This window comes from Lepus europaeus, chromosome 23 (genome assembly GCF_033115175.1).
Source record: "Lepus europaeus isolate LE1 chromosome 23, mLepTim1.pri, whole genome shotgun sequence".
Taxonomy (NCBI): domain Eukaryota; kingdom Metazoa; phylum Chordata; class Mammalia; order Lagomorpha; family Leporidae; genus Lepus; species Lepus europaeus.
Window position 1 is genome coordinate 18,343,281 of NC_084849.1, and position 25,331 is coordinate 18,368,611.

Sequence of the window (25,331 nt, forward strand, 5' to 3'; positions counted from 1 at the left end):
GGTGGCGTCCTCCGGCCTGGCTTCCGCAGCCAGCTGTATACCCTATGGAGGCTGGTCAGACAAGGACCCAGACAGAATCCTCACAGAGCCAGGAATGAACTCAAGTGCCCAGCACTAAAATGGGAGACAAGTCATTCAGTCAATACTATACCTTGATAATGAACTAGCTTGAAACTAAATAAAAACTATTTAAATGAAAGAAAAATGACCCAGCTAGGGGCCGGCTGGCACAGCGGGCTAAGCCGCTGCTTGCCGAGGGCTGGTTTGACTCCTGTCTGTTCCACTTCTAATCCAGCTCCCTGCTAATGCGCCTGGGAAAGCAGTGAAGATGGCCCTAGTGCTTGGGCCCTGTCACTCACATAGATCTCGATGGAGTTCCTGGCTCCTGGCTTCAGCCTGGTGCAGCCCTGGCGTTTGTGGCCATTTGGGGAGCGAACCAGCAGATGGAAGATTCTCTCTCTCTCTTTCCCCACCCCCACCTTTCAAGTAAATAAAATGATTCAATAATAATAATAATAAAAAACCACCTACCTGGAGCCACACACGTTGACGGCTGAACCTCATAACGCAGCAGAGGTCTTGTTTTCAAACCCAAGCTGCTGGAGACGCGCGCAGAGGCTTGGCTGAGCTCAGCACATGGAAGGGGCCCACAGGGACACGTGAGAGAAAGGCGGCGCTCGCTGTTTCGTGAGCTGGTGCCGGTTACACGGGCGGTGGCTTCGTCATCGCAGGCAGGCATGTCTGACACCCTGCTGGATTTACCGCTCACCACGGGGATGGCCTGGGGTCGGGCCCTGCCGCCCACCCCTCGTGGCTGGGTGAGCACACTTGGAATGTTATCTCAACACGAGCCTGGAGATGCGAGGGCACTGCCGAGAGGCTGTGCCCCCAGGACACCACCTCTGACCACACACTCCTCTCAGTGGGGGGCAGGTCAGGCACAGGCCCTCACGGAGCCCAAGGCTTCCTCCCCCTAAGGGAGCCCTCCTGCTTCCGGTGGCAGGCACAGGGCTGCTGCCTCGGTGCAGGCCAGCGCGTGTGCTTGTGTCATCTGGGAGACCCTCCCACCACCCCAACAGCTGCACTGGGCAACGCCCCACGCACAGATCATAGTGCTATGTCAGCGCTAAGTACCGGATATCCTCATTTGAAACAAATATTTGTGGCAAAAAGCAGCAACTGCCAGACACACACAGCCGGCCACCCAGGCCACCCAGGGTCTCTTCAGTGGGTGGGGGCCCCACAGCAAGCAGCACTTCCCTGGGGGCCCTGCCAGGCCGAGCCCAGCACTCCCGTAGAGAGAACCACGCCGTCTCTGCCCCAGACTTCCCGTTGTACCTCTGCCAAGGCCACAGCCATTCCTCGCCCGCTCCTGGTTCCAGGCCTGCCGTCTGCCGCAGCTGTCCTCGTCCTGGACGCCCACCTGTGCCAGCAGAGCCCTGCGGTTAAGGGCACAGGCTCTGTGCTGATTCCTTCTACCACTACCTGGGCTCTGAGGGCTGAGCCTTGGTTCCTTCATCCGCAACAGGAGGATACCTTCATGAGGTTGCTTTGATGATTCACTGGGAAATACACCAAGGGCTTGGCCCGGAGGCCGAACACAGTCCCTCTGGTTTAAGGAAGCAGGGAGGGGAGAAGGCCCCCAAAGAGCGAGGGTCTGGGAGGGGCAGGCAGCAGAAGGTGCTACGGGGAGGGTGGGAAGAGCTGCCAGGTGCAGACTGCAAGATCAGGTTAGGTATCAGAACCTGTGGGCATTCTGGGAGAGAGGAGGCCCGCGGGACTTGGCCGAAAGAAGCCAGGGCCAGGTAACTGCTCATTCCTTGGGGCCCGTGGAGGGCTGAATTCAAACAGGAAGTCACTTGGTCTTGGGAAAGGGAGGCACCTTGGGGAGAAGCTGTGCTTGGGGGACCGGCAGTCGGGGGATCTGGGCAGACAGCAGGTGGGGCTGCTGCGTGCAGGGCCTGCCTGTGGGAGTGTGAGGTGTGCAGGGTTCCCAGGCCCTGAACCAGAGCCAGGCCACTCTTGCCTTTTACTGCAGGTCTGGGGTCCTCCCATGCCGGCTGGGACCCCGGGGGAGCATGCTGCACCCTCCCCTGACTTCCCACTTAGCACCCAAGTCCCCTACCTCTCCCGAAACTGCTCCTGACGGTGGAGTCTGATGAACCCCTGTGCCTGTGCCGTCAGTCCCCACGTGAACCTGCACAACTAACGCCACAGCCTGATGGGCCACCCATTAGGAGATGACAGTGCCTATGCTGGGCCTGCCCACCTTAGCTGTCTAAAAGTCTGAGTTAGACAGGAAGAACGAGTCCTGGGGCCTTCTGCACAGCAAGGTGAATGCAGTTAATGGTAATTTCCTGTATTTTTCAGAATAGCTGGGCTTTAAAAAAGTAATTCTCGGGCACCGATCCTGTCCCGGTTGCCCCTCTTCCAGGCCAGCTCTCTGCTGTGGCCAGGGAGTGCAGTGGAGGATGGCCCAAGTGCTTGGGCCCTGCACCCCATGGGAGACCAGGAGAAGCACCTGGCTCCTGCCATCGAATCAGCGCAGTGTGCTGGCCCTAGCGCGCCTACCGCGGCGGCCATTGGAGGGTGAACCAACGGCAAAAGGAAGACCTTTCTCTCTGTCTCTCTCTCACCGTCCACTCTGCCTGTCAAAAAAATAAATAAATAAATAATTCTCACCCCAAAGAAAAGATAAATATTTGAGGTGATGGATATGCTAAGGAGCTTCACTTGATTACTCCATAATGTATACAGGTACTAAGACATCACACTGTACCCTACAAATACAACTACTGTTAAAAAGAAAACTATAAGGGCCCATGCTGTGGCGTGGTGGGTTAAGCTGCCAACTGTGGTGCCGGCATCCCATAGGAGTGCAAGTTTGAGACTCGGCTGCCCCACTTTTTTTTTTTTTTTTAAGATTTTTTTATTTATTTGAGAGGCAGAGTTACAGAGAGGCAAAGGCAGAGGGGAGGGGGGGGTGAGGGGGGGTCTTCCATCCGCTGGTTCACTCCCCAAATGGCTGCAACAGCCAGAGCTGCGCTGATCCAAAGCTGAGGCTTCTTCTGTGTCTCCCACGTGGGTGCAGGGGCCCAAGCGCTTGGGCCATCTTCCTGCTTTCCCAGGCCACAGCAGAGAGCAGGACTGGGAATAGGTGGCAACTTAACCACTATGCCACAGTGCTGGCCCTGCTCCACTTCTGATCCAGCTCTCGGCGATGACCCACGTCCTTGAGCCCCTGAACCCATGAAGGAGACCTAGAAAAAGCTCCTGACTCCTGGCTTCAGTCAGATGGAAGATTTCTGTCTCTCCTTCTCTAACTCTTTCAGATAAATAACAACAACAACAACAACAACAAACTATAGGGGCCGGTGCTGTGGTGCAGCAGGTTAATGCCCTGGCCTGAAGCACCGGCATCCCATATGGGTGCCAGTTCGAGTCCCAGCTGCTCTACTTATGATCCAGCTCCCTGCTATGGCCTGGGAAAGCAAGTCATCGGGCCTCTGCACCCACGTGGGAGACCCGGAGGAAGCTCCTGGCTCCTGATCGGCGCAGCTCCAACCATTGCGGCCAATTGGGGAGTGAACCAATGGATGGAAGACCTCTCTCTCTCTGTGTAACTCTTTCAAATAAATAAATCTTTAAAGAAAACTATAAAAAGATTCTTAAAAACTGGAGCAGGCTCTGATGTGGTGGGTTAAAGCTGCAGCTTGCAATGCCTACAGCCTGTGAAGGAGCACTGCTCCTAGCCCTGTTCTGCTTCCAATCCAGCTCCCTGCTAACGCGCCTGGGAAAACAGTAGATGACGGCCTGAGTACCTAAGCACCCATGGCCAGACCTGGATGGAGTTCTGGGCTCCTGGTTTCAGCCTGGCCCAGCCCTAGCTATTCCAACATTTAGGGAACGAACAACAGAAGGAAGAGCTGCCACTCTGCCTTTCAAATAGATGGAGAAAATCTTTAGAAAACGGGGGGCGGGTGTTGGGGTAGGGGATAAGACACTGCTCAGGATGACCATGTCCCGTATCAGAGCACCTGGGCTCAGTCAGGGCTCTGTTCCTGACTTCACTTCCTGTAAACGTGCACCTGGAGAGGCAGCGGCAATGACACAAGCACTCGGGTCCCTACCATCCACATGGGAGACCTGGATTAAGTCCCAGGACCCTGGCTTTGGTACAGCCCTGCATTAGCGGTTACAGACATCTGGGGAATGGACCAGCACATGGGTGATCTCTTTCTTTCTTTTTTTGACAGGCAGAGTGGATAGTGAGAGAGAGACAGAGAGAAAGGTCTTCCTTTGCCGTTGGTTCACCCTCCAATGGCCGCTGCGGCCAGTGCGCTGTAGCCAGCGCACCACGCTGATCCGAAGCCAGGAGCCAGGTGCTTCTCCTGGTCTCCCATGGGGTGCAGGGCGCAAGCACTTGGGCCATCCTCCACTGCCTTCCCGGGCCATAGCAGAGAGCTGGCCTGGAAGAGGGGCAACCGGGACAGAATCCGGTGCCCCAACCGGAACTAGAACCTGGTGTGCCAGCGCCGCAAGTGGAGGATTAGCCTATTGAGCTGCGGCACCGGCCTCTCTCTTTCAAATACACAAAAACTTTAAACAAATTTTTTTGACTGTGAAAATCAGACTTACGAAGTAGGTACACTGCTACAAGACACAGGGAGGCACCGTGCGCCTGACGCAGGATTTCTTTGCAGAAAAGCTCCATCTGCTGAGAACACGGTGTCAGGAGCAGGGCCCGGGAGGAGGCACCCTGAACCCGACTCTCGCTAACTACAGCGGTAGGGGAGGGGACCCTGCCCCACGCTCTGCCAAGGATCAGGAGCCTCAGCACCCCAGGGGGAAGCGCATCACCACGCACACACTTACAGAGCCTGTTTATTGCATAATGAGCAGGCACAGAGTCCAAAACGATTTTACAACACTTAAAAGGGTACAATAATTACAGAAACAGAATGTACACTAAAGAGGGAAAATGAGCACAGAACGGGCGGCCCGGACACAGCACATCTGAACCAAAGGCATTTCGTCTTTCCTACGCAGCACTCCCTTCTGTAGAACCAGGCTCACCTTCAACAGAGACGGGAGAGAAACGAAACTGAATCACCGGACGCTCACGGGTGCTGTCGAGGATGCAAACGCGCCAGTCTCGTTCTTGGTTCTGCAGCTGAAATCGTGGAGGAACGGAGCTAACCGCTCCTGCCTTGTGCGTTGATAGTTCCCATTTGATGAAAGGCTGTGTCTGATCTGTGGGCCCAATTCACGGTTCTTTGGCGAGTAAGAACTATTTGCATTTCTGAGGCAGACGATTTCAGCGAAAGGAGCGAAGCGGGCAGAGCGGTTTCCTTCCGTGCAGCCACGTGCCAGTTTCATAAAGTGCACCTCTGTCCTGTGAGCTGGGGAGACGGGTAACTGAGCACGTGTACTGAAAACACACACTGCGGAACGCAGACGTCCTGAGTGCGAGGCTGTGGGGTCCCTGTGCAGAGGCGGCCGGAGCCAGTGTTCAGACAAGGTGCGGTCTGCCAACAGGATCAGAGAACTCTGCCGCCGGATCTGAGAGGTGGCCAAGGAAGTGCACAGAGCACGTGACAGAGGGCGGACTTGCAGCTCTCCGTCACTGTGTGTCACTCACTCAGCCTCGGATCCGCTGCTGCAGCTCTGGCACTGCAGGGTGAACCACAGACTCTCCAGGGCTTCTCCTATATCTGGACGTGCTCTGTCGGTCTCACGGCCACTTTCCCAGGTAATGTGCTCTGCTGCAGGGTGAGAGTCCCAGGGAAGTCGCTGCTCCACTTCCTGCAGACAAGGCCAAGGGCACAGGCTCCGGATTGCAGTGGGGAGCCTGACAGGGGGCACAGCCAGGCGTGGAAGCATGCGGGTGAGGTTCTAGATGGAGCTGGAGCTTACGGCGGGTGGGGGAGGGAGGGTGGGGGAAGGCCCCTCCAGAAGGCATCCCAGGCACCCAGCGGTAACAGGGCACTTAGGGCTGCGTGGGCAGACAGGCGGATGAGTCTTGGCGATGTGGACCCTTCCCCTACGCTACTCACAGGGTAGTAAAACTGACAAAAGTGTCCACACCCCTGACCAGTAAACCACACACCACCGTGGCCATGCCAGTGTGCCGTCCAAACTAGCAAGGCATTGACGAACCAGTTCTGTGAACACAGCGGCTTCTTTTGCAAGTGCTGAGGCAACCTTAATGATTCTGATTTCTTCGTGTGTGTGACTGACCACTACAGAAGGCAGGGACACAGGGATACCGGCAGCGACGTAACAAGGGCAGGCTGGCTGGCTTTCAGGTAAGGCTCAGAGGCTGACCCAGGTGTGGCCAGGAAGGCCCTCCCACGGCACAGCATACAGGCCCCCGTGCCGAGGCGGTGAACAGGCAGCTCACGGGCACACATTCTGTGCAGAGGTTCAGACTGGCTGGCCACTTTCATAAACGGAGGGGGCATCTCTCACATCCAGATTCCTGGTGTCTCCTGACAAATCAAAGCTCTGGCAGCCCCAGGCTGCCGTTTCTAAGTGGCAACATGGGTGGGGCCATGCTGGGCCAGCTGGATGGGCCGTGGGCTCCCCGGCTGTCCCCTGGCACCCCCTCCGTCCACTCACAGCCCCTGCTCTTTCAGGTCAGGCCAGGAGGAAAGCGCGGCTCTCAGCAGGCAGAGGAATGCGCTTCAGCACTGAGGCTGTGAGCCAGCTTTCCAGCGAGCCACAAGGTAAACTCAGCACGCTCTACGGCTTCAGCCTGCGCCTTCTCGGATCTCTGCGAGCGCTGGCAGTCAGCTACGGCACTCTCTCCAAGCAGTCCCTGAAAGGTGATGTCCTGTTTTTAAGAACCGGCGAGGTAACGTAGGAGAAACTAACTCGGATGATTGCACACGTCTTACCTTTGAAGTCCTTAAAAATGAGGAGGGGCGCAGAGCAGCTCTGGAGAGAGGGCTGTGGCGGTGAAAGGAGGCGCTGAGTCCCGGGTGGAAGGTGTGACCCCACGCTGGGGGCAGTCACTTCCCATCCCCACAGTACCTGGCAGTGACATCTCAACAGTGGGTGGAACCAGACCAGTTCCGGCTGGCGAGGCTGACGCTAAGCGCCTGACTTCCAGGGGTGGGGGGGGCGGAGGCCTGGCCATGGTGGCAGTGTGGGCGGCACTCCCAGGTGCACGGAGCCGAATCAGATACACAGCGGAGGAGGACTGCTTCACCGGACTCCACAGACTTCAGGATGTCATAAGACAGCAGAGACGGGAGAGACGGGAGACCACGGGGAAAAGACATTAAATAACATTTAACACGACAGAAGGGCGAGAAGAGATGGGTCAATTCACTGTTTCCTTCCAAGAGAGACTGTCGCACTGTTTTCAGAAAGTGACGAGGTCCTCTCTCTGCACACGCACTTGGAGACGCCCCAAAGACTCTGCAGGAGGCTGGACGAGTCACTACCGCACGATGCTTGGTAGGGAACGGATGCTGTGTTGATTCTTTTTTCTAAACCTAGCTCTCTCAAGAAAATGTTTCACTAGAAATCTCATTCCGTTTTAGCCACAGGCTGAGAGCGGCAGAGGATGGGGGAGCTCCCACAAACAACGAAGCTCCACTTCTGGATGTCCAAGGTCAGTTCAACAGCTGCTGACAACACAACAGGAACTAACACTGGCAAACAGGCACAAAATAAGGCAAGTGGGTTAAATTAATAGTTGAAAATTTGTTAGAAAACATGCAAAAATAATACTGTGTTTTCTTTTAAAAAGTTTTAAACCATCATCCAATGCGTCTGTAAAAATCTGAGGAATTCCAGGTCTGGATTTGAAACTGGGCTGTAGAAAGTCTAGAAAACAGGACGGGGCTGCATGGTTCAGTTGTTGTTCTCTTTGGTGGTGAGGGTGACCAGCTGCTTGGCGGCCTTGGCGATGTCGTAGGCGCACTGGATGACCTGCTGCGTGACCTGCTGGACGTCCGTGGGCGAGCCGGAGTCCCCCGGCAGGGCCTTCTTGCACTCTGACTGCAGGCGGTAGGCACTGGATGTCAGCAAACGAAGGGAAGTCTTCACCATGTCAGACCTGGGTTTCTAAACAGAAAACACAGCCATTTGCCATGAACTATGGGGTGGGCGTCCAAGAGCAAGGGACACACATTCTCCCGCAAACAGCTCAGGGGTTCCACGGAGCGCAAGGCCGCTGGTGAAGCGCCTTCCCAGCGCGGCGCAGTGAGCATGGCAGGAGCGAGAGGTGTGTGAGCGCCTGCAGCGCGTGCGCTCGGCGGCAGTTTGGGGAACACCAGTCCACACGGGTGAAAGGTTTCCCCGCTAGCACTCACTCGTGCATCTCTGGTGCAGGACAAGCGCGTTTCAAAGCCCGACGGGACTGCCTGTGAGCACCTCGGCCTCACACAGGAGGGCGCCTGAGAAGGCCTCTGGGACACACCCCCCCTGAAGCCCACTTGCCAGCACCTTCGGAAGGACCCTCACAACATGAAGTCACAGAGTCCCTGCGGTTCATGGAAAAGGGTCTGAACCCAGTGAGGAGGAGACGACTTACTTTGGGGAATAAAGCTGCCATTTCTGTCACGGCGATGTGTATCCTCTCCGAGCAGGGCACATAACTGAAAGAATACAGAAGAGGTTATTCCACTCAGAGACAGGAAGATGACCCCGAGGCGGAGAACACTTGAGGGTATCTGTTTCTATCCCCTCACGGAAGGGGCTGAGGCCGCAGCAGCCCCTGTGCAGCCCCCGGTGCAGGAGCCCACGGCCCCTCTTCTTTCCAGAAAGTTCACCCAATCTGCTAGAACCAGCCTCCAGGGATGAAGTGTACACTGGCAGAGTCACAAAACAGAATTAAAAAAAAAAAAAAAAGACATTCGCACATCCTCAGGTTGGTGTTCTACATTCCCAGTTTCTAGGAAGGCAAAGGGCATTTCTTTGCAAGAGGCCACTCGTGAGAAACACAGGACTGAAAAAATCCTTTACACATGGACTGCAACCTACACCAACGCCTGGGTGTCATTTGGCCCACAGACACTTCTAAATCCCTGCCACCCCGATGCATCGGAGTCGCTGAGGAGTGAAAATCTCCCTGTGGCCTGCTAGCAGGCTTGTCGGGACACTGATCTACCTTCTCAGCAAGTCAGCACTGCTGGTTTGTATGTAACAGAATGCTGCCAGTGCAGTCCCAACAGTCTCCGCTCACTGCTGGGCTCTGAGGAAACAAAGCACATTAAGTCTGCCTGTCCTCATCATTTCTTCCAGGCCACTTGGCCTTCTAGAAACTCCACAGACAGCACAACAAGAGCCACAGCTGTGGAAGCATGGCTTTTACGGAAACTGACAAACGCTCCCAACAGCCAGTGAGGCAGAAAGTTTTTATGACACCCATTTTTCAAAAGAGGAATGTGAGACCAGAGAGAACCTGCCCCGGTCCCTCAGCTCTCAGAGCAGGGGCCAAGCTCAAACCCGACGTCCAGTGCCTGAGCCTGGCTTCTGACAACAGGTGATGGACTCACATCTTTCTTTTTCCTAACTGATCTTCTAAAATCTGTGTTCTTTTTTAAAGATTTATTTATTTGAAAGTCAGAATAACACAGAGAGAGAAGGAGAGGCAGAGGGAGAGAGAGGTCTTCCATCCGATGGTTTACTCCCCAATTGGCCCCAATGGCCGGAGCTGTGCTGATACAAAGCCAGGAGCTTCTTCTGGGTCTCCTACATGGGTGCAGGGCCCCAAGCACTTGGGCCATCTTCTACTGCTTTCCCAGGCTATAGCAGAGAGGTGGATCGGAAGTGGAGCAGCCAGGACTCAAATTGGCGCCCATATGGGATGCTGGCACTGCAGGCGGCAGCTTTACCCGCTACGCCACAGTGCTGGCCCCTAAAATCTATTTTCAAAAAGTTCTATTGCAAAGGCAGAGAGAGACAGACACAGATCTCCTCAGGAGCTGGGAACTTAACCCAGGTTCCCACATAGATGGCAGGGACTCAAGAACTACAGCCATTGCCTGCTGCCTCCCAGGTGTACATGAGCAGGAAGCTGGAACGGATAGCAGAGCCAGGACCCAAATCGGGCATCAGTTACAGGTTGTGGGCATCCCAACCAGTGGCTTAACAGCTGCATCAAATACCCACCCCTCACATCTTTCCTACACAGGTGAGTGGCACTCTGACTTGTGACAAGGACTGCAGAACTAAGACTTTGGTTTAATCCAGGATTCTCATTCTTGGTACTACGACAAGCAACAGATGGGGCTAATTCCTGCACCTTAAAAAGGTTTGCACCTTGAGTGGCACCTGCTATGAGGTGCAGAGAGACAAACGGATGGTATGGAGCAATGGTTCCTGGGTACCACATCGCCACCATGCCTGGGCTTCGATTCTAAGGGGACTGAGCCCTGTTTTAGGAGGGAAACGCTATGTGGGAAAAGCATTGCAAGAAAAGCCCCTTTTGAGCACGTTGGGAAAACACTGTTCTGAATGCCACTGGCTTGGCCACATGAGAACCCACGTGTTGGGTTTTAAAAATTTACCTTTGGGGCTGGTGCTGTGGCGCAGCAGGTCAATGCCCTTACCTGAAGCACCAGCATCCCATATGGGCGCCGGTTCAAGACCCAGCTGCTTTACTTCCAATCCAGCTCTCTGCTGTGGCCTGGGATAGCAATGGAGGATGATCCAAGTCCTTGGGCCCCTGCACCTGTGTGGGAGACCTGGAAGAAGCTCCTGGCTCCTGGCTTTGGATCGGGGCAGCTCTGGCTGTTGGGGCCAATTGGGGAGTGAACCAGCGGAGGGAAGACCTCTCTCTCCCTCTGCCTCTCCTCTCTCTGTGTAACTCTTTCAAATAAATACATAAGTATTTCAAAAAAAATTTACCTTCTAAGATCCTTGACTGAGAATGAGACCTGTAAGCCTCACACACGGCTGGCTAGTTTCAGGTTGATACACAATGCACCCTCTCCCCCTGTCACAGAGAAGGAAGCTTTCTAAGACCATCTCTCGCAAAAGTTCACTATGTTAGAAAGTCCTCAACAAGGCACAAACTCATCAGAGGGAGTTCAAGCTCATAACTTTATTTAAAAAAAATTATTTAAAAGTTCTTTCTTTATTTGAAAGGCAGAGTGACAGAGAGAGGACAGACTGCCCATCTACTAGTTCATTCCCCAAATTCCTGCAACGGGCAGGGTTGGGCCAGGCTGAAGCCAGGAGACTAGAACTCCACTGGGGTTTCCCAGATGGGTGGCAAAGGCTCAAGTATTTGGGCATCAACTGCTGGCTCTCAACTGCATTAGCAGGAAGCTGGATCAGAAGCATGGAGCAATGGGGACTCAAACCCAGGCACTCAGGTGTGGGACACGAGTTGTGGGCCAGAATCCCAAATGCTAGGCCCAGTGCCCATCCCACCAACTCTGGTTTCAAGCCAAAAAAAAAAAGAACTAATGAGCAAAACCTCTGCATCATTCTCATATGGTCTTAAAAATATAAATCAAAAGATGATGTGCTGAATCGATTTGTACATTAAAAACAAAACAAAACAAAACAAAAAAAACCCCCAAATCATACCAGCACCACACTGCAATCTGTGAGGCCAGAAATGGCCTTGGGGCAGATGTTCATATTTCTGACAACTATCAGAGCCACACAATGTAAGCACATTTTCAGTTTAGCTTGAAATACAAGCGCAGCACTTCTGAGCTGGAGGGAACGAGAAGTGAAGCAGTGATAAACGGGGAGAGCACTGGGAAGCAGTGTGCCTGGGTCAGCACTAACCACTGTCAGAACCACGTTCTGGAAAGCTGTGGAACAGCTGCAACAAGACACCAAGTCACCTTTGCCAAGGCTGTGACCCCACGCACAGGGCCTACGTGTTTATGACACGTGAGGCTCAAGAGGCTTGGGCGACAGAGGACGTCTCAGAGAGGAGGGAGCACCACGGTGAGCATTCTTTTGGGGAAGGGGCTGAGAATTTCCGCAGGTTCCTCCAGGGAGCCTCCCGCGGTCTTTCCGTGAAGACTCACTTGACCTTCAACACACAGACTGTTTTCTCCCTTTCCTAGCGGGAAACGGTGACACTGGGGCAAGTGTGAGCTGTATAAGAGAATCAGGGCAGATAGGGGAGGCCGCCCGGCAGGGCCAGGAGCACCGGGGAAGCCACAGGTACGGACGCGCCTTTCCCAGGAGGGGAACACAGAGACGCGGCAGGCAGTTCTGTGCGCCTGGACTGCCTCCTGTCCAGGCAGGCACGGACACAAGTTCTTCACTGAGGTCCTAAACTCTTGACCTAATGGAAAGATGAGGCTGGCCCTGTGACTGAGCCAACTCTTCTGCTTTTCCAAGCTCGGGGGATGGGGTTCAACAATGTTTAAGGAGTGCGTCTCCATTTCACCTGCTGTGGGAAACAGGATGTCACTCAAAAGGCTTCACAACTTCCCAGAAGTTCCTGAAGAAGTTCCTCCCCGTGAACATAAGCATTGTTAGAGCCTGAGTCAGTGCCTTCTGTAGAGTAACAAACACCTACAGCGGGTGGGCATTTGGTCCAGCAGGTCAGACGCCAGTTACGATGCCTACATCCCACACGGGAGTGCCTGGGTTGGATTCTCGGCTCTGATTACCCAATTCCAGCTTCCTGCTGCAGACTCTGGGAGGCAGCAGGTGATGGCTCAAGTAACTGAGTTCCTGTCTCCCATGAGGGAGACTTGGACTGAGTTCCCAGCTCCTGGTTTTGGCCAGGCCAGTCCCAGCTGCTGTAGACATCTGGGGAATGAACCAGCAGATGGGAGATTTTTCTTATCTGCATCTCAAATAAATAAAAGTCCATAGAAAAACAGAATTAGGGGTTGGCTCTGTGGTGCAGTGGTTTAAACTGCCGTCTGCAGCACCAGCATCCCATATGAGCACTGGATTGAATCCCGGCTGCTCCACTTCTGATCCAGCTCCCTGCAAATGCACCTGGGAAAGCAGCAGAGGATGGCCTAAGTGCTAGGGCCCCTGCCACCAATGTGGGAGACTCGGATGAAGCTCCTTGCTCCTGGCTTCAGTCTAGCCCAGCACCAGCTGATGTAGCCATTTGGGGAATGAACCAGCAGATGGAAGATCTCTCTCAGTCTCTGTCTCTCTTTCTCTCTAACTCCACCTTTTGGATAAAATAAATCTTCAAAAAAGAAACCCAGAATTTAAAAAATGTTTATTATTTTCTAAAGATTTATTTATTAAAGATTTATCTAAGGCAGACTTAGAGAGAGGTCTTCCATCTGTTGATTCACTCCCCAGATGGCCCCAATGGCTGGAGCTGGGCCAAGCAGAAGCCAGGAACTAGGAGCTGCCTCTGGTCTCCCACATGGGTGCAGGGACCCAAGGATCTGGGCTATCTTCTACTGCTTTCCCAGGCCATAGCAGAGAGCTGGATCAGAAGTGGAGCAGCCAGGACTCAAAACTGGCACCCATATGGGATGTTGGCACTGAAGGTAGTGGCCTTACCCACCATGCCACAGTGCTGGCCCAAGATTTATTTATTTTACAGGCAGAGTTACAGAGAGAGGGAGACAGAGACAGAGGTATTGATTTCCCATCTGCTGGATTATTCCTCAAATGACTACAACAGCCAGGGCTGAAGCAAGGAGCCAGGAGCCAGGAGCTTCATCTGGGTCTCTCACATGGGTGACAGGGGCCCAAAGACTTGGGCCACCCTCCAATACCTTAATACGACCATTAGCAGGGAGCTGGATTGTAAGTGGAGCAGCCAGGACTCAAATCGGTGCTCAAATGGGATGTTACTATCACAGGAGTGGCTTAACATGTTAATGCCAAAATGTTTATTTTGAAAAACAGAGTAATTGCAACATGAGTTTCTGTTCATAGGAAACACACTCTTCTTTCACAGGCAGAGAGTCTTAGAGGTTTACACAAATACAAATAAGGCACCTTCTCTTCTCCATCTAGAACAAGGCCCATCACTACTCCAAATCCACTGCAATTTTATTTCCAGAGCAATCTTCAAAAGAGCTTCATAGTAAGATGCAACAACTGAAGATCACACTAAAAACCCAACGATGCTTACGCAGTTGTTCTGCCTTGGAGCAGCGTGTTCCCAACAATCCCTGCAGGGCGAGTACACACGCCCACCCCATGCAGGGTTTTCAGCCCCCTTACCTGTCATGTTTATTTTCTTGGGCTGCTCTCAAGAGCTCTTGTATGTTCTTGGTGATCTGTTCTGTCTTCCGTATGACGTCTTCCGTGCTGGGAAGACTGGGGCCTGGGGCTGTGTGGGGTTCTGCTGTGTCTGCTACTGAGCTGTCACCTGGCCACACCATACTCCTTTGCCGTCCTTTGCGGCCTGACCTGGGGACATTAAAGTGGCTGAATTAGACACTGAAGGTGCTCATTAGCTGCTCGTGTGTCCTGGAGCCATGCCGTCTGCCTGAAGGCAGGAGAGGGCCGAGTCTGGGTTTCCTTCACCCTGTCTAGCAGGAGACTCTCCATAAGGCTCTGTTTCTTTTTTTTTTTTTTTTTTTTTTTTTGACAGGCAGAGTGGACAGTGAGAGACAGAGAGAAAGGTCTTCCTTTTGCCGTTGGTTCACCCTCCAATGGCCACCGCGGTAGCATGCTGCGGCCGGCGCACCGCGCTGTTCCGATGGCAGGAGCCAGGTGCTTCTCCTGGTCTCCCATGGGGTGCAGGGCCCAAGCACTTGGGCCATCCTCCACTGCACTCCCTGGCCACAGCAGAGAGCTGGCCTGGAAGAGGGGCAACCGGGACAGGATCGGTGCCCCGACCGGGACTAGAACCCGGTGTGCCGGCGCCGCAAGGCGGAGGATTAGCCTGTTGAGCCACGGCGCCGGCCTCATAAGGCTCTGTTTCATCAAGGGGCAGTTACAGCTCACCCCAGGCTGTTTGATTCCACAATTCCTTGGATGGAAATGATGATTCTTATGGACAGGATGACCAAGGGGAGGGAATAACTGGCTGGGTGTGGCCTGAGAAATCCATCCCTAGTTGAGCCAATTCTGTGGGGTACAAGTGCAGAATGCCGCTTGACGACAACGTGAGGCACTAACTTAAGCACATTATAGATACCTAGATACACACAGGACCACAGGACACACTGGCAAAAGAACAGAGGCCCTTGGTCAGTGATGTGAGACGAGCGGGCAAACCACGCACGCCAAGACCTTAGGAGTCTGAATGTAGGGAAAACGGGTAGGAGGTGGTGAGTGCCCTCGGTCTGCTACCAGGCCTCTGGTATGTCTCCCTCAGCCCGCCCCCGTGCCCTCATCCTGCAGATGTACCCCAGGTCATCTGGCTCCATGTCGTTGGGGGTGTTGTCATAGTCACTCTCAGGTGTGCTGTTCTGCTTCTCCAGCCTGGAGGCCTACAAGAAAAGGGGACCCCCATGAGTTAGAACACGAGACCCTTTCTGGGAGTCTTCCCTGGGAATCATTACCTGTTAGGCTACATGGCTGCCATGCCCAGATCTCTCTTGGGGCAGGAGCCAACCCTTTACTGAAAAGTTAGTAAAAGACAAGCAGCAGATCCCGAAATGATTTCATTTCCTCTCGGCACCATTTTCTTCTTAGCTCAGTGGCTACTTCGTAAATAGATCCTTGGTAGAAGCTAACACAGACATCAAGGCAACATGCCTTTGTTTAGTTCCTGATGGAATATGGAGTTTCTAACACAGTGAGAAGCCAGGTATCCTGTGTCCTGCTGGCTCCAGTGCCCCATGCCTAGGGCTCTGAAGACAGCTACTGCTCAAGACACTGTGGCCCTCCGAGCCCTTGGAGGTGGCTCTCATGAACCACACGAGTAAACTACGATTACTAACTCATGGCCACATGTTGTTTGTGAACCAATGGATTAATCCAGTATGACACTTGGTTTCAAACCACTTCCATCTGTTTCCAGAAATATCTACTCCTTAAAATACACAGATTCAGGCAACTGTGGAGATTCAAAACTGGGATAAGATTCAGAAGAGGAATTCCAAAAATACTTTGAGCAAATGGCAGCCCTGCTAAACACAGGGCCTTCCTGGATGAAAAAACTTGATGGGGACCACATTCCTCTGAAGAGACCATGTTAGTTCTGGAAGAGTCTAAGAGAAAATGATCTTCCCTCAGTATTTATCATATGTGATAACCCCTTCATCGAGAACAGGAGTTGGCAGAAGCTGATTCAAAGCCTAAGCAGATTACTTTGCTATTTCCAGCTTTCTACCCTGAATTTCATCCAAGTTCATGAAATCATGTGACTAAGGAATTTTATGGATGCTGCAATAAAATTGAGCATGTAGCTGAAAATGAAAGTCTTGCTGAAACACGTGGGGGCCCTGTAGCTTCACCCAAAAGGATGACTACTTCAGAATTAAGTCAGCTGAAGAAGGCCTCCGGGAGGTCTAGTCACTCGCTCACCACTGATACACTGCTGGGCCCTCTGGGGAGCAGCAAGACAGCTAGCCTCAAGCCGGGGGTGCCTCCCCACTCACCCAGTTTGCTTCCTGTCCCAGGGCAAATGCTCCTCTGCCTGTTGAAGTCTGTCACATCCCCCAGGACGCTCTTTATTCCCTGGCTACTCTAATGCAGGACACTTTCTTTGGGCTCCTACAATGCAGCATGGACTCCTACTTTACCTCCTCGGATTCACTGGGAAAATGATGAAAAGCACTGGCGTGGAGCCATGTGGGACATCTGTTAAGCTAAGTTCTGTAAAGTCTGGGATACTCTTGAGATTCCTTTGCTATACCGCCTACCAGGAATCAGTCCTGATTTTGTGAATGAATCAGTGTTATTGGCCACTGCAAGTTCAAATGCAAGATCAATGTCTGCTACCACCTCCAGTCAGGAACAATGAGTCAAACTATGGTCTCCCAGCTCTGACCTCAGAAAACCAACCCTGCATCCCCACAAACGATTCTCACCCTTCACAGGGAACACCTAACTTTTAAATTTTTTTAATGAAATATATATATATATATACACACACACACACATACATAGATGTGTGCATAGACATACACAGATATAAATGGAATGTAAAAAAACTTGCATTTAAATAATTATACTGAAAAATTCATCCAGGGTCACTCCAGAGGAAAAAAAAAACCTAGCAAATAGAATTAAATCCAGAAAACTCCACATCTTTATAATGGATCTTTTCACCTCCTTGATGTCAATTTGATCACTCTAAGTCAACTATATAACCCCCGGTGAACAAAAGTACCGAGCTGCACTTGGAACTGTTGAGGAGAGTAGCGACTCACACACCCAGTAAGAGCGTCCAGGAAATGTTTCTCAACAAGAAACCACCGCCCCGGAAGTCAGTTACTTACACGTGGAGTCCTCCACCGCTGTGAGCAAAGCCTATGGCCAGGACTTCAAGGCAGCCAGCGTTTAATCTCGGGAAAGTGATTGTAAACATGCAGAGCCAAGAGCTATGGTTAAAAGTGCTGCCTCCCACAGCTGTTAACAGAAAAGTTACCTGATAGCTGGTGCTGGTTCAGTGGCTTTAATAGAATACAGCTGCAGCTTTCTCTGAATACAGATAAGCCAGAAAAATCTAAGCCCGTGACGAAGCTGTCAGGAACAAGTGTGATTATCAGTTTAAATGGCTGTGAATTCGTATCAAGCTCTGTCTCAGCAAGCAGCCCTTGCAATGATGTTCAAAGCTACCAATAAAAATTTTTAAAAAAACAAACAAAAGTTTCACAGTGAGTGAAAAGTTGACTTGACTCTTATTAATGAAACTTCAAATGAGACACCTCACGACTCTCTTAACTGGAACACCACAATGGAAATGCTATGCTTCAGTTTCAGGCCTGCCCAGAGGACTAAGTCCCATGCATCAGGACATCTTTTGGTCAGACTGCTTCAGGTGCTGTAAAGAATCCCAGAAGGGCTGTGCTGAGCCCCTCACCAACGGCAGTATCGAGGAAGAGTCCCCATAATCCTCTGGGTGCAGAAGGAAGAGACAAGGGCCCTGTGCAAAGCCACAGAGACACCACCCTCCTTCCGTTCAGACAGAGGGAGCCAGAACCTGGATGCAGGTCTGCAAAGCCTGCTCGCTCTCATGGTTTTTCCAAGCTGCAGTCATGTTGCATTTTGTGCATGAAAATATATATTTTTTAAGTTGATGGTTTCTGTGGGAGCAGGGACCATGTCACCTAGGTCCTCAGGACCCTTAACTTACAAAAGGCTGGTGACGGAAGGAGGTGCTAGATGAACACTTGTTGCCCAACTACTCTAACAGGAACTTCTCAGAACCACACGCTGCTACTGAGAATGTGGACCAGGGGTCAGCGCTGTGGTGCACAGGGTTAAGCTGTCGCCTGCCACGCGGGCATCCGGTATCAGAGTGCTGGTGCAAGGCCCAGCTGCTCTTCCAATCCAGCTCCCTGCTAAAGTGCTTGGGATGCCAACAGATGATGACCCAAGGACTTGGGCCCCTGCCATCCATGTGGGAGTTCCTGGCTCCTGGCTTTGGCCGGGCCCAGCCCAGAGCCATTGCAGCCATTCGGGGAGTCAATCAGCAGATGGAAGATCAATCAGCAGATGGAAGATCTCTCTCTGTCTCTCTCTCGCTCCCTCTCTCTGATTTTCCCTCTCTTTTTTGGCACTGTGCTTTGCAAATAAAATAAATCGGGGGTGGGGAGAGACAGAGAAACACTGTATACCAGCAGGCTGGGTTTGACCAACACAAGTGAACAGCTTTATGCCAACAGCCACTTCCAATGCCATGAGGGGTACAATTCTGATTTCAGGATGCAGACTAAAAGCTTAGTCTGTCAAGTGTGGTGCGGACACAAAATCTGTCAGAGGTTTCAAAAACAAATGTATGACAGTTTAGTGCTTCAGGGAGTTCAGATACAGGCGTTTCCGTCCAGTAAGTGTAGCTCTGAACTAACTGGACCGATCTGCCCTACGAAGGTTTCAACCAGCAGCCAGCTAATTTTCCTATGGTTTAAAAAGACAGTGTGCTCAGAACAGATGCCCCTGGGTGATTTGCGCACTGTGTTAATCATGATGTGAGAACGAGCAAGGTGGAGTTAGACAAGGGAGGCCGCCCCTCTAGACAGGCGTGCGTGCCCGCGTGTGCCGTGAGAAACCAGGAAGGAAGCGCTGCCTCCCTCATGCAGGGCGGAGGGCAGTTAGCAGGGACAGGAGGGCCGGGCCCAAGCACAAAGCGCCCAGGAGCACTGCCCCTCCTCCAGAGCAGACCATTCAAGTGTACTTAACCCTTCGGGCGCTTTCGTCCCTCGACCAGGAAAGTGTGGAGGGGAAGGAAGGCAGAGACGAAGAGGAGGTCACAAGCGCACTCCTCCCGATCTGGAAGGGGAAAGAAAACACACTCGGGAAAACACAAAACAAACAAAAATCCGACCACCTACCAACTGATGCGAGACCTCCACACAATTTGAGATGAGGCTGGGGTGCCAGGGAGAGCTTGGGGCAGTCCCCAGAGACACTGAATCCCTTACTGCAACACCTTGGGGAATGACTGTGAATTTAATAAGGCTACATTTGCATGAGGGAAAAGCCATCACCTGGCAGAATCTGTCACATCTGCCAATCTTTTCTAAATGGACAGACTAAGTGAATTCATTTCACTGGGACCAGTATCATGAAAGAAGAAAAATGTACAAATGATTATAGGTGGACGTATGATACCAATCTTACTTTTAGCACCATAGTTGTAGACATTTTGCAATAACACTACATGTTTACATTCTACATTTTTCAAAGATAGAAAGGACATTACGAAAAATAACAAAGGTTGCTTTTCCTGGATTTTGTTTTCAATTCTACAAACATAAGATTCTTAATTAAATGGCATCCACATTCCAACAAATGCATCAGCTGAATTACCTTAGAATGTTAAACCCAACTAATTTAGAGAGAGGCTGAAACAATGGACTTGCAGGCACAATATAACAATGCTGTAATTTTATCATGGTAAAACTTGACAAAAATTATACTAGGGCGCAATTTAAAATCCTTTAACTTTACAGTTACCCTGATAATGTTTTGAAACTGCTATACATGTGATTTAAGAAACAAGAACTTTGACACTCGAAAACATAAATATTAGTCTCTGGAAAAAAATTCACATTGGAAAGTTTATAACATAACATTTTGTCAAAACAAGATTTTTAAAATAAATTAACCCAAGAGAAATAACATACTTGAATACCTCAGAACGCAATGCTTGTCTCATGGTAAAGTGAGGTTGTTGGAGCCCTGCTACAGAGTACAGTCTTTGGAATTCAGCACTTGGAAGATGGATGTAGCATTCTCATATTTCATTTTTATGCTATGACAAAGCCACACTTTGTCCAGGAAGGGGAGGGGCAGAGGACAGGCACACTGAGCGTAGCAGACAGGCTTCGAAGGCCTGGAGCTCCTAGACCTGCCCTTTGGCCACAGACACCGCCTGCTCAAGTGGGAAATGCTGAGAAGGCATCTTGGAGCCTAGGCGCTCCAGATCATAGAAGGGCCTGTCCCTGTCTACCTTGAAGACCGCACTCACTTCTGCTGGTGATCTCCACAATCCATTCTGTTTCAGGAAATGGGGAAGGGGGTGGATGGTGGGAACTGAATCATGGATACGGTGGGGATGGGGGGCAGGTGTGGGAGTCGAGGTGGAACCTGACTTGCCCATTTGACTGGGAAGCTTTTAGCCCGTGACCCCGTGTGCTGTGGGAACATGGCAAGCACCCGTGGACGTTACTGCAGCAAACACCAGGGCAACTCTCGGAGCTCAGTTTGCTAAAGCAGAGGCATGGGGATCCACAGGTTCAGAGGGGGGAACAGAGCAGTCAGGCTGAGGCTGTACAGAGCACAGGGCAGAAGCGCCAGTGGGGTTACTTACGTGTGCTGGGAAGGGCTGCAGTCTCGTCCTGCTCTCCTCGGGGTGGCTCGCCTCTCCCATTGGGAGATACGGGTTCTGACCTGATCCCGTCTCATACATGGACATGGGCCGACTGCCCCGGGCAGACGGACGTCGCTTTAAGGAAGAGTGGCTGGAAGGATCTGGGTACTCAGAACCAGTTTGCACCTGACATGTATTGGTGGTGGCCTGTTTCCTGAGGTTCGAATTTTCACTCTGCAGTGTTTGAAGCTGAAAGAAATGTTTGGCGTGGGACTGTGTTTTTCTATAGCAAGCAGAAAAAGCAAACACCAAATAAACGAATACAGCTACCAGCTTTACACAAGAACAGCAGCAGGTGATGACTTCAAAGTAAAAACGCAACCACAAACAAGAACTCTCTTCTGGAATGAGGGAGAGCAATCGACTGACTTCATCATGAGGGAAATTCAAGTTTCATTTCTGAATGTGGAAAATCATACTTCGGAATTTTTGCAAACTAAATGTCTCCCAATTTAAAAAAAAAAAAATTGTCATGGTGGGGCTGGGAATTGTTTGCAGGCAAGCTATATCCTGGACTATTTATTTTAGGACTGTTTCAAGCTAGGGCTTGAGATTGTTAAAACATCGCTGAGGTAACTTGCTTTTAAAATGAGCCCTGAGCAATTTGCAAATGCCCAAAGCGACAGCAGACACCATGGAAGCAGCACAAAGGTAACCAGACTTGCTTTGCAAAGCAAGAAAGAAGTTGAGGTTCAGTTTATGAAAAATCAGATTGGCTAGTGCTTTCCCAAAGGCCAACAAGAAAAATTATGATAAGTTTTTATTACATAATATTCTTGATAGTCCAAATAATTCAGCATGGGGGTAAGGCCCCGAGTCATGGTGACTTTGCTATATTAACACTGCATCAAGAGGACAACAGAGCAAGGGCGGCATCTTCACGTGAGTGCTCCGCGCAGTGCGCTCGCTTCCCTCTGGTGACCGACTGTCTTTCAGCCAGGGCTGGAATATTTGGCCTCTCTTTCCTGCGGCTGTGTCACTCAAAAAGCATGACCATGGTGCTGTCCAGTTTTGGACATGCTAACCTGCCTGGCACCATGTCACTTATGTAGGGACTGTCACCTGGAGGCCCTGTGTGCTCTTTCCACTCCTCACATGCGGGCTGCTTCGCAGGGTCTGAAGAGCAGTTAAGGGGTCAGCAGGGAAGCTCGTTACTCCTTAGCACCTGGCACTCTGAACACCAGGAAGCGTGTCCATTCTGCACGTGTCCTTGCCCTCTGGTGCTCCTTTATCTTCCGTGACACTCTATACGCTGGGTGTGGTGGATGTTCAGCTGTCTACTCTTTGACAGAGACTGTAAAATCTGACCAATTCCCCACTGGTACCAAGGTTTTAGTCCACAAGCAACAGTGCTTGTGCCAGAGGACGGTTGCTTTGTCAACAGCAAACCCATTCAATGTTAGGAGTTACTTTCAATTTTGACTTAGAAAGCACCGATCTGTGAAAAACACACCAATAGTAGCGGCTCCTCTTCGTTAATTATCATCTTTTCCAAGCAACTGTTAAATGTGAAAGATCAGATACAAATCACGCTACTGTGTCAACCATACAGATACATACGACTATATATAAAATCTTCCCTAGCTTCCCAATAAAATCAATACATCTCTGCTCCATAACAGACACCCCAGACTTGACATTCACAGTGCCAGGACTCTGGAAAAGCAGCTTGCTACCACTTCCAGAGCCAGACCGGTGACTTGGGATTCCTCGAGGAGACAGCCAGTAAGGACAGCCAGCTCGCTTCCACACCACAAAGGTTCTCGGGCTCCACCTTAGGTCTGCGACTCGCTTTCCAAACAGGAAACAGCTGCACAATGACAAGCAGTCACTGGAAATCCCTGCATTCCAGGGGACAGACAGGCATGCGGGGCCTGTCAACATGACTGATTAGGGAACCAGAGCTTAACATGAAGTGGTCAAGGCCCAAAGACCCGAGGAGCGTTCACCAACACACCTGCTTCAGCAGAGGCCTGGTGTGTCTGCCCACGCCTTTGTCTGCACAAAAGCCTCCAGCGGCAGACTATTAGACAAGCCCTCCAGGTCTGCAACTTTACCCTGGCTCTGGTCACACCTCTGAAACATCCAGCCTGGGCGTTCTCTGGAAGGTGTTTTCAGACGAGCAAGAGTTCCAGGTTTCAATATTTAAAAATTTTAGTCCTGTGAATTTACAGATATCCTCGGATAAATTTAGCGACGCTTATTTTGTTAAGAACCAGGCCACATACTTTTGTTTGGAAGGAGCATAACAGAAAATAAAAAGTTAAGATAGTGAAGCTAATTTAATGGTTTTAGAACTCAAAAGCATTTTTCTAATCACTGGAGAGACAACCAATGAGCAATGGCAAGTGACTGCACTTCTCAGTTCTAAAGCAGCTCTGGACATGGGCTTTGAGACACTGGTTATCTCTGGTGATTTCCACAAGTACTGAAAGGAGCATTATAGTTAAAAAAAAAAATCATAGGGTAAAAAAAAAAAAAAGTGATGCCTGATGGGCTAACAATGGCCAGGCCAGCACGTTTCAGGAAGAGCCATCTCAACAGAATTATCAGTCCAGTTACGAGCACAGACCACTAAGCGAAATATATTTCAGGAAAAGCAGAGGAAGCACAAGTCCTGCACAATACGGCAGAGGGGCTCATGGTGTGTGCTGTTCCACGGTGGGGAGGCTCCCGAGGGGCTGCCTGGCCTTCGGGAGCTCGGGTCCCCTTCATTCCTGGCACTGGAGGCCGTGACTGCAGGGTCTCTAGGATGACCTGGAGCTCAGCACTGAGAGCACCCTGTACTGCCCCAGGCGGAGAGGCTCAACGCCCACTTCCTCGGCGAGCAGAGAAGCACGGGCCCAGCACAGTCCTCAGGGCTAGAAGACAATCCTGAAACATGACTCCTCCAAGGACAGCAGAAACAGCCAGACTGGTTTCTGCCTAGGGAAGCAGAACCTCAGAGAACTGGATGATGGGATTTTCCCACTTTGTTTCCTTAGCCTTTCCAGAAACTACTGCATGCACAAGCCCCTCTTCAGTCTGTTGCTTGCTACTCAGTCACGCTGCTCTCAGTTCTGATTCTCTCAAGTGCTGGGCAGACGCGACCGCTCCTGGCTAAGTGCGCAGCTGCTGCCGCTGCAGATGAAGAGCTCTAGCAGACTGTGGACCTACTCTGCAGCAGGCAGGCCCCGCTCCTGGCTCCAACGATACCACAGTTAAGTGGTCAGTCTGGAGGGAAAATAAAGCAGGGATGTGGGCCAGGGCTGCCAAGGCAGGGGCGGGCATTGAGTCAGCGTGGTGTGAATGGGAAAGCCCCCCTGCCTGGTGTGCGTGGGGTGTAAACACACCCAGGACTTCCTCTGCTCTGTCTCACCATGTGGTGATTCTTCAGGACCAGCCAGAGGAAGAACCACGTCCACGGAGGGGCAGCCAGGTTCCAGCAGGCACAGGCTAGGGGGGTTCACGGACTGGGAGAACTTACTCTGGACACACTTCTCATCAAGACTATTCCATTTCAAACACATCTTGCCTCCAACGTGACAGGTGCGCCTGAAGAATTCTAGGTGTGTTACGGTAACTTTGTTCATCCTCCCTCTGACCACAGCATGGTGCCTAGGGGTCTTCCTTATGCTACGGGATTAAAAGTCAACCGCCCTGGCATTTATTAACATGTTACCTTTTTCTGCATAATTCTCAGCTCGTCACTCAAGTTGTTATTCACCTTCATTAGCTGTTGTATCTTGGCCTCAGAAGCCACTAGAGCGTTTTTGACCTCCATAAATTCCTGTACAGTGACTGGTCCATCTGATAAATCTGAATCTAGGCTCTAAAAATAAATTGGGGAAAATGTTCACAATCTGAGACGATGATAACATTAAAGACTAACAGCTAAAGAATTCCAAATTCTGGTCACGCCAACTGGATTGCAAAATTAATAAAACCAAATCAAGGCTTCTGAGAGTAATACAAAACTACAACATAAAAGTTGGGTCACTTTTATACTTAAAAAATTTAATTCACTATTTTCTAGCTGGATGGGCAGCAGGGCTACATATCTAAGCTGACAGCTGTCTACGGAGGTTTGTCCTGTCTTGTCTGCTTTTCTGGCTTGCTCACTCTTCTTCGTTACTCGTTCATTCCAGCATTTTCAGAGAGCACCAGGCAATATCCTAAGTGCTTGGGATGTGTCAGAAAAACACTCCTGCTTCCATGGTGTTTACATCCCAGCAGCATGAGAGAGAGAAATAAAAATAAGTAAACACATGGTGTGATCGATGGTGATTAGTGCTGTGGGCAAAGGTAAAATGGAGCAGGATTGGGGGCTGAGGAGCTGAAAGAGGGGTGCAAGTGGGCTGCATGTTAGTCAGGGAGCTGGGCAAGCCTCTGAGGGGGTGCGGTGTGGATGAGAGCCTGGGAGGTACAGGAGCCAGTCCCACATGTC

At 51.3% G+C, this 25,331-nt stretch overlaps 1 protein-coding gene across 6 annotated transcripts in view; it reads right to left on the minus strand.

The window, feature by feature from the left end:
• Positions 1–4,863: 4,863 nt before the first annotated feature.
• GIT2 (GIT ArfGAP 2) overlaps positions 4,864–25,331 on the minus strand; it is a 52,936-nt gene continuing 32,468 nt past the window's right edge. For 2 of the 6 annotated variants that reach the window (XM_062182574.1, XM_062182573.1), the window contains exons 14-20: positions 24,567–24,716; positions 20,846–21,094; positions 19,213–19,302; positions 15,271–15,353; positions 14,137–14,325; positions 8,546–8,609; positions 4,864–8,076 (exon numbers count right to left, since the gene is read on the minus strand). In XM_062182574.1, the coding sequence (XP_062038558.1) occupies positions 7,864–8,076; positions 8,546–8,609; positions 14,137–14,325; positions 15,271–15,353; positions 19,213–19,302; positions 20,846–21,094; positions 24,567–24,716 (1,038 nt within the window). In that variant the 3' untranslated portion in view covers positions 4,864–7,863. The other 4 variants (XM_062182577.1, XM_062182576.1, XM_062182575.1 and 1 more) reach the window with 3 other exon arrangements.